Raw genomic sequence first — 8,737 nt, 5'->3', positions numbered from 1 at the left:
GGTAGGTGGCGGTGTGGACCTAAAAGTCGGTGTTTACGCTCCACCAATAGAATGCGAAGAAGAAGAAGGCTTTGGGCCAATCACGGCGCACTTCAGAAATAGCGCCTTCCTATTGGCTGTGGCGCAATTGCAGCTGCGCGCGCAGCTCCTTTCAGCTGACCGATTCAATGGCAGAAAACGCTGTATTTAAAGTTGCTCTTCCGGCGTCGCCGACCGCCGCTTGCAGTACAAGAGAAGCCAAAAGGAGGAAGACGGACCCTCTGAAGAGAAAAGCCAGAAGAGAGTCTGACAGTAAACGCAATGAAACGTGTGTTAATATCGGAGAAGCCTCTCGGAGATGGAGAGAAACGCGCGAGCGCGTCGGCCTCGAGCTGGACTCGGAGCTGGCAGCTCTTCTGCTGGACAGGTGAGCGCAGGTGTTTAAACCGGAAACAGGCGGGCATGATCCCGACGGAGCCTGTTTATACTTTGTTTTATTTTCCCCTCCAGTGGTTTTATGGTTTTTTTGTTTTTATTCTGTTTTTCAGTTATGAGAAGGTGACGTCACCGCAGACGGTTAGACGGTCTGACTCTGCGACATCCAGCTGTTCGGCTGCATCTGTCTCTGCCAGGTGAGTCTGTTTGGTATCATGTGGAAGCAGAACGAATCCAAACAGACTTTTATATTGTTGAAGATGTCTTCTCTCTTTTTATTCCATCATTTTTACCTTTAAATCGGTATTGATTTTTTTTTATTTGTATATTTTCAGAGATGAGAACTTGTCTGTTGCGGATGTTGGAGATGCCAACAACAACAACGATGCTGAGGACGCGTCACCACGACAACCCAGTGCCAGGTATAGTTTCCCGTTTCCTGATGAATACATGAGAATATGAATTATATCCTGCTGGATTTTTCTGGTCTGGACATGAATGATGTTTCATCGTCCTCAGTGTGATGTCACGGGATTTAAGTGATGACATCATCGACGTAGACGAGTTCAACGACCTTCGGAATTCCACGTAAGTTTATACGTTTGTGAATATTTATATATTTGCTCCCAATAAAATGACTAAATCACTTAATGCTGTGTAAAGTATTGACTGGGCTGAAGACGGCTGGTGCCGCGCTGAGGAGGCGGAGTCTGTCTTGTGTCCGGAGGAGACCGGTGATGACGATCACTCGCATCCCGTGTGTGTTCGGTACGTCACAAACTTTCTCCGGTGTCTGCGGCGATTTAGCCGTCGGACAGTTCTTTGTTTTTAATGTCTCGTACTTTCCCCCGACAGAACCGGCGGTGCTCTCCATCACAGCGTTTCCTTGGAAACACTTCCGTCCATCAGCGTGGAGGAAACCGTGTTCGACTCCTCGGACGTCGACCCGCCTCGGCGGTCCGAGAGGCTTCGGGCTCCGAGCGACGGCGACGTCGTCGACGAGCCGGCGTCCGTCGCGTATCATCAGAACCTGAAGCTGCTGGCCGAGTTCCTCCTGCTTCCCGTCCCGGCGTGCACGTTCGCGGAGTGCCGGGCTCCCGGACCGTTTCAGGTGACGGTCGGATCCAGCGGCACCGCGGCCATCATCGAGTGGGTCGGTGTTTATTTCACCGTGTCGTCTTGAAAAGTATTTCAACCGTGTGAGCGGCTGTTTGATTGAAAGTTGGAAAAGATGTGAAGAAGTTTTGAGACGTTTGTTTGAAGGTAGTTGAACTACCTGATGTGACACATCAACCTTTACAGCAGTGGTTCTCAACTGGTGGGTTGCGTCCTCAAAAGTCGGTTGCAGGGCCGGTTTGAGGGGTTCACAGATGTTCACAGATGTTCACAGATGTGTGCGTAAAGAAAAACAATTTGAGGATGGAAAAAATGGTCAAACTTTAACTTTGAAGTCTGCAGAACTTCTTCGGCTGTGCTTTTATTTTGAAAAATGTACGCGTGCAGGTGGCATTTCCTGCCAGATTGAACTTTTTCATCTAATTTCCCAGGCGTGTCCCCTCGGCCACACGGTGTGGCGGTGGAGCTCTCAGCCGTCTCTCCGGTGTGGGATGCTGTTGGGTGACTTCATGTTGGCGATGAACATCGTCCTCTCCGGGAACGACTACTCGAAGGTGGCGCTGCTCTTCAGGTTCATGAACACGGGGATGGTGGGAAGGTCGGCGTTCTCCAGCGTACAGGAGGCGTGCTGCGTGGACGCCATCCGGCGGCTCTGGGAGGAAAAGAGAGGCGCCATCGTTTCCCGTCTGCGGCCGAAAGCCAGCGTCGAGGTCCTCGGTGAGTTCGGCCGCTCGTCGTCACGTCGACGACCGCGAAGGACAACAAAATTAAAATATCTTCATTTTGTTTACAGGAGGTGGTCGGACGGACGGCTTCAGAGAGTCCTGCACGTACAGTCTGATGGAGAGGGACTCCAAACAGGTCGTCTCCATGGTGACGGTGGACAAACGGGAGACGGCGCAGAACGGCATCGCCATGGAGACGGAGGCCTTCATCCGGACTTTCGACGCACTTCGTGAGGAGATGAAGAATCTGAGTGAAATATGCACCGACGCTCGCAGCAGAATATCTTCGCTCTTCAGTAAACGGATTCGTCTCGGGTTTGAGGTTTGCGGGAGCGACGCAGACGTCCGATCTCATACGTCTCTTTTTATTCGCAGCCAGCGGCATCTACAAATCGTGCGGAGTCCGTCACAGTCTCGACATGCGGGACGGCCTGAGAGAACTCGGAAAGAAGATCCACGAGGTGATTTAATGTCGACGCTCCTCTAATCTGTGATATTTACCTCCATAATTGTTGATTGTTTTTGCATTTCGCCCCGTCTGTAGGCGGGTCAGCGGGACGGATGCTCCGTTTTACTCCGCTGGAACAAAGACGTCTGTAACCACTTTTGGTTTTGCGCCAAAGTGGCCAAAAGCTACGAGGATTTCATCGTAAGTACTCTGTGAAATCCAACCTGAAGCTCGACGATGTTTTTGAGTAGTCTGCTTCGACCTCAACAAAGGGGGGGCGGAGCTATAAAGCGTTGCGACCTTTCAAAATAAAAGTACAGTTTTGTTTCTCTCAGGGGGGCCAGTGGGTCCCAATCAAAGAGGAAACACTGGATTTTATTAATATTAATTATTACTAAATCTTATATTAGAACGATTACTTTGAAATGTTTTCAAACCAGTTTGGCCACAGACGAGTTGTCAATTAATAACAAAGAAATTCATACAAAAATAAAATATGCACACGCTGTTGAATTTAAGCAAAATGTGTGTGAAGAGTATTAATGTGTTATTGTTCACATGACAGACGCTTGTTCAGGTGGTTTGGATGGAGTTCAGCTATGTGAATAAATGTTTAAAAACATGAGGAGCTCTCAGAGGAAAACAAAGTTGGAACTTCCTGCCTTGAAGAATCATTTATTGAGCTGCAGATTTCAGCTGTTGGTTCGTAGGAACGCTGCAGATGTGTTCTTGTTCTCGCAGGACACGTGGGCCGGCGTTCTCCATCACGTCACGGGAGAACGCGACTGGGCTCTCGGCGCCTGTCGCCACGACGACGGGGACGAGGAGTTGATGGAGACGGGATCGGCAGCGCACCGAGTGCTGACGGAGATCGTTCTGGATCCGCGCTGGCTGCGGCGCGTTCAGAAGCGCCTCGGCTTCAGGTGCGCTGCGTCGGCGTGCGTTTTACACGCAGGACGACGGAACGTGAAGTAACACTCGGTTTTAACGGTGTTTAGGTCGACAGCAGAACTGGAGTCGTTCCACAACCACGTGCTGATGTACGCCGGCGAGAGATTCAGCTTCACCCCGCCTGTTTATTCAGCTCGCACCCTGCTGGCCGGTTTGGACTACAACCATCACGTCCACCGACCGGAGAGACGACGAGCCGACGGCTCCGTCGAGTAAGTTCTTAGAATTAACAACAGAATACCCACAAAAACAGAAAAGTGTATGAAATGGTACGGCGGGTGTTCCTGAACGCAGCGCAGCGATGCACTCGTGTTGTAATTTTTACTTTAGATATCGGAAGCTGTTCAACAGGAAGTCACAGAGGTGGATTCTGTACGCGGTGAAGGTGGACAAGGACTACGGCTACATCCCCAACCTGCAGAGGGCCGTCCTCCGAAGCCGCTCGGCAGCACACGGAGACGAGCCGACCCGGTGTGGAGGGCCGTGTGTCAGCAGAGGAGAAGGTACAGACTCATTAAACATGTTTCACCTCTAAAAACCCCGAGTCCAAAAATCAGCACGTTATAGCTGAGAAATATTCCCACCCCTCTCAAAACTAACACAGTTTACATATGTGTGTTTCAGTGTTACCTCCAGATGTGCAGCAGCTGGTGGTGATTAAAGAAGAGGTTCCCCATGAATGGAGCCCCAGTCTGGACCAGCAGGACCCAGAGCTCCTCCACATAAAGGAGGAAGAGGAGGAACTGTGGAGCAGTCAGGAGGAAGAGCAGCTTCACGGGCCGGAGGAGGATATCACCAGGTTCCCGTTCACTGCTGTTCCTGTGAAGAGTGAAGATGACGAAGAGAAACCTCAGTCCTCACATCTTCATCAGAGACAAACTGAAGACGACGGAGAGACAACGGTGAAAACAGAAAGTGATGGAGAGGACTGTGGAGGACCAGAACCAGCCAGGAACACACATCCAAACAGTCCTTTACTAACTCACACTGATGGAAAGGTGTTTGAGACTGATGTTAGTGTTGATGATGATGATGATGATGATGATGATGACGATGAAGATTTGCAGGAACCTTTGTCAGATTGTGCATCTGAAACTGAAGACAGTGACGATGGTTGGAAGGAGAGCGGGACGCCTGAGTCGGATGTTGGATGTAGCTCTGTCCAAAAAACCTTTAGCTGCTCTGAGTGTGGTAAACTATTTATTTACAAGCGGTCTCTTCAGATACACACGACACGTCACTCAGGAAAATGTTCTGCCAGCTGCCTGGATAATAAAAAAAGTGTTGATTGCCAGATGAGAGTCCCGACAGGGAAGAAACCACTCGAATGTGATGTTTGTGGACAAACATTCAAACAACACAGAAATCTGAGAGAGCACGAGAGGATCCACACCGGGGAGAGACCGTTCAGCTGCGAGGTGTGCGGGAAGAGATTTAGACAACACAGAAATGTGAAGACGCACATGGGAATCCACACGGCGGTGAGGCTGTTCGGCTGCGACGTTTGCGGGCGAAGATTCAAACAGCAAAGAAATCTGAAGGAGCACATGATAGTCCACACGGGAGAGAAACCGTACGGCTGCGACGACTGCGGTCAAAGATTTACACGACAGGACAGTTTGAACACGCACACGAGGATCCACACGGGAGAGAAACCGTTCAGCTGCGAGCAGTGCGGGAAGAAATTTAACCGACGGGGAAGTCTGAGGAGACACAAGAGCCTCCACACGGGGGAAAAACCGTTCAGCTGCGATTTCTGCGGCAAACAGTTCACACAAGAGGGATGTTTGAAGAAGCACAAGAGAGTTCACACTGGAGAGAAACCGTTCAGCTGCGACGTGTGCGGTAAAAAGTTCACGCAAGACGTGAGTCTGAAGAAGCACAAGATAGTTCACACCGGAGAGAAACCGTTCGGCTGCGACTTTTGTGGGAAACAATTTACACAAGCGGGAAGTCTGCAGAAGCACAAGAAAAAACACACAGGGACGAAACCGTTCGGCGTGATGAGGAAATCTGAAAAGACATGAGGGCTGTTTGTCCATCAGCACCTGACTGGAACCGCTCCAGTTTTAAAATGCAGCGGAGAGGAAATCTCACCTGATTCCTGTGAAGAAGATCAAAGGTTTTATCTGAACTGCAGCTAAACTCCAAGAGTCTTAATATTATGTAGGTCCCCAGGTGGAGGCTCATCTGATGGCTTCCCAGCATGCCCTGGGGCACAGGAGATACCTTCAACACCATGTTAACTGTCGCTGGTGTTTTGTCAGTTTTTTACATTTTGTTATTATAGTGCAATTAATTGGTACATTTAGTTAATTACACTGCGGGTGACATTAATTAAATTACTGAGGTTTTCATCATTGACAGTAATCTGAGGCTACATTGATGAATAATTGAGCAATATGACTAAATCACATTAATGGAGAAACCATCATCCTGCTTATTGTTCTGAAAAATGTGTATTTGCATCTGATTTCAGTAAAAGAAAAAAAGTGTGTAGCATGTTCACCTGTATCAAAAGGAGATGCAGAAGGATCCTTTTCTTTTGCTTTTCCTTTTTCTTGATTCGACTGAGATTTTATTTCCATATCATACGAACTGAGTAGCCTTAAATAAAACTAGACTGCTCACACCGCAGTCCAACCAAAGTTCCTGGGTTTGGTTTCATCTTTGGACGCCGCCTGCGACCGTGTCACGACAGACAAGTGAGAAACCTTTTGGGAAAAGAGAAATCTACTTTGAACTGCAAAATGCTTCATGGAACATTTTTGTATTTTTATAAAAATCCAATGCTAAAGTAACTGAGTTGGTCTTTCATTGAAGTTTTGGCTGATAAAGTGGTAAATAGATTTAGTCTCACTCAGGCTGCCTCTCAGTGGGTGAGGTATTACTAGATTTTCCTAACATGTAGAATATAGTACACACACATGGTTCCTCCATCCATCTGGAACATTCAGAATATTGTGGCCTGAAAAAAGGACCTTCACCATCCGTCACTTTTCCCACGGCCTCCTTGCGGGTACAACGTTCTGGGTCTCTTGTTGCTCTCCACGGACCTCACTTGGTAGATATCATGAGCTTTATTCCCACCTGGTATGGATAAATAGACCTGTAAATAATCCAACCCCAATACAAAACAAGTCCAGTCATAGCCTTTCATTTTGATGTATTTAGTAAAGAAAGAATAATTCTGATTACAAGTTTGCCATATAAAGAATTATTTAAAAAAAATTCAATAAAAAAATATCTTGCATAGTAAGTTATGAACTTATGTACAGATTCAAAAATTCTAACAAAGATCATAAAAATTCATTCAAGGTGTCAAAATATTCTGAATTCAGAGGTCGCTCCCGTCTGGTGAGGAGAAGGTCGACTACAGAGTCAGAGAGCCGTCTGTCACCAACACACAGATTTTTATTACACGATCATTGTGGCCAAAGAATTCATGACAACAATGTTGTCACAATATCTATTGAACAAAATAATGCTGTCAGGAGAGATATGGTTTTATACCTGCACTGATAGTAGGAGGCGCTATTACTACTTCACACTGAGTACTGCTTGCTATGAAACAAATAAATGGAGTAAACAATTCATAATTTTATAATTATTTTTATTCAATATGAATTTCATTAGAAATAGCTGAATGATCAATTTCTAAGATCCTTCTAAGAGTAGATCATTATTGTTGTAGGTAAATATACCGCCTCCCCACTATGGGCACGTTTTGAGGTTTTGAGTCACAGTCATTGGAGTGTAAACCAAATAGATTCGCTGGACTGTTCACAATATCAATAATCCATGTTTAAGATAACACAGTTATCATTAATACCAGGACATCATGGCACCAGTAGTGTGTATTTTCTGCCACTAGGGGCCTCTCAATCACAACAGTAACAAAAGATGGAGTTTGATTAAGTTGTGCAGTCGCTTGGGATGATGGGAGTTTACGTCATTGTTAATTTTCATTAGAAATGAAAATTGATCTTTAGTTTAGCAGTTAAAGAAAAGCTAGTCGTTAGCTGCTGTGGTTAGCTACAGCTCCGCTAGCCAGCGCGTAGCGTCTCCGAGAAGTTACAGCTAGCAGAGGCATGGTTTGGTGGATTTGACACAATTGACAAGTACCTTATTGAAACAGATTGTTATCTTTTACTGATTCCTCTGGGTTTGAACATTTGGAAACAACTCAACAATATTTATGAGATAGATAGAATTTGTTTTTTTTAGACATTTTTGCACAGAAAAGAACTATTAAACGTGTAAATGATTCATTCTTCACAACAAAACCTGCAGCTTTTACTCTGCGTGAGTTCTCATGTGTCGGTTCAGACTTCCCTGTTGAGTAAAAGTTTTATAACAAACAGCACAAGCGAACGGTTTCTCTCCCGTGTGGACGCCCATGTGTCTCTTCAGACTTCCCTGTTGCGTAAAACTTTTCCCACAAATGCCACAAACGAACTGTTTCTCTCCGGTGTGGACGCCGATGTGAATCTTCAGATCGTGTTGGTGCACAAACTTTTTCCCGCACAGATCGCAGTCGTACGGTTTCTCTCCCGTGTGGACTCTCGTGTGTGTTTTCAGATGCGTCTTCCTGTTGAATTTCTTCCCGCACACGTCACATCCGAACGGTTTCTCTCCCGTGTGGATTCGTCTGTGCGTCACAACGTGCGCCTTCCTGTTGAACGTTTTGCCGCAAACGTCGCAACCAAACAGTTTGTCTCCTCTGTGAACTCTCATGTGCGCCTTAAAGTGTTTTTTCTGGTAAAACTCTTTCCCGCAAAGATCGCAGACGAATGATTTCTCCCTCGTGTGGACTGTCATGTGTCTCTTCAGATCGCCCTGCTGTGTGAATCTTTTCGCGCAAACATCGCAGCCGAAGGGTTTCTCTCCCGTGTGAACCCTTGTGTGTCTCGTGAGATTTTGCTGTTGCGTGAATCTTTCGCCGCAAACAGCACAAGTGAACGGTCTCTCTCCCGTATGGGTTCTCATGTGTGCCTTGAAACTGTAGTGGTGCCCGAAGCTTTTTCCACAAGCATCGCAGCGGAAGGGTTTCTCCCCCGTGTGAACTCGCAGGTGTGTCTTC

General features: G+C 46.9%; 2 protein-coding genes across 3 annotated transcripts; one reads left to right on the top strand and one right to left on the bottom strand.

Annotated features, from left to right (window-relative positions):
- Positions 1–166: 166 nt before the first annotated feature.
- On the top strand, positions 167–6,433 carry LOC138632219 (uncharacterized). Of its 2 annotated transcripts, none has more exons than XM_069717576.1 (14): positions 167–406; positions 528–611; positions 750–836; positions 934–1,002; positions 1,078–1,182; positions 1,270–1,525; positions 1,962–2,247; positions 2,324–2,551; positions 2,631–2,716; positions 2,800–2,904; positions 3,445–3,626; positions 3,702–3,866; positions 3,985–4,157; positions 4,279–6,433. In XM_069717576.1, the coding sequence occupies exons 1-14, from the start codon at positions 168–170 to the stop codon at positions 5,679–5,681; spliced, it is 3,468 nt and encodes a 1,155-aa protein (XP_069573677.1). In that variant the 5' UTR covers position 167; the 3' UTR covers positions 5,682–6,433. The 2 variants fall into 2 exon arrangements, with proteins under 2 accessions (XP_069573677.1, XP_069573676.1); XM_069717575.1 differs by having other exon boundaries at positions 1,270–1,567.
- Positions 6,434–6,874: 441 nt separating this feature from the next.
- LOC138632209 (gastrula zinc finger protein XlCGF57.1-like) lies at positions 6,875–8,731 on the bottom strand. Its single transcript, XM_069717564.1, has one exon. It carries the CDS (start codon positions 8,641–8,643, stop codon positions 7,951–7,953), a length of 693 nt encoding a protein of 230 aa, XP_069573665.1. The 5' UTR covers positions 8,644–8,731; the 3' UTR covers positions 6,875–7,950.
- Positions 8,732–8,737: the final 6 nt, after the last annotated feature.

The sequence above is a fragment of the Brachyistius frenatus genome, unplaced genomic scaffold (genome assembly GCF_029030835.1).
Source record: "Brachyistius frenatus isolate BFR_SWC_R1_liver_20210118 unplaced genomic scaffold, ASM2903083v1 Contig_177, whole genome shotgun sequence".
Lineage (NCBI taxonomy): Eukaryota > Metazoa > Chordata > Actinopteri > Embiotocidae > Brachyistius > Brachyistius frenatus.
Note: the sequence above shows the minus strand (reverse complement) of the source record. Positions and strands in the feature narration are given on the sequence as shown.

What these genes read in the sequence shown, in the direction of transcription:
- LOC138632219 (XM_069717575.1), top strand. Translation starts at nt 168, where the DNA reads ATGGCAGAAAACGCTGTATTTAAAGTTGCTCTTCCGGCGTCGCCGACC. An exon ending in TCGCATCCCGTGTGTGTTCG is followed by an intron (nt 1,183 to 1,269) that starts GTACGTCACAAA and finishes TTCCCCCGACAG; the next exon opens with AACCGGCGGTGCTCTCCATC. An exon ending in AGCCAGCGTCGAGGTCCTCG is followed by an intron (nt 2,248 to 2,323) that starts GTGAGTTCGGCC and finishes TTTTGTTTACAG; the next exon opens with GAGGTGGTCGGACGGACGGC.
- LOC138632209 (XM_069717564.1), bottom strand. Translation starts at nt 8,643, where the DNA reads ATGAGAACCCATACGGGAGAGAGACCGTTCACTTGTGCTGTTTGCGGC.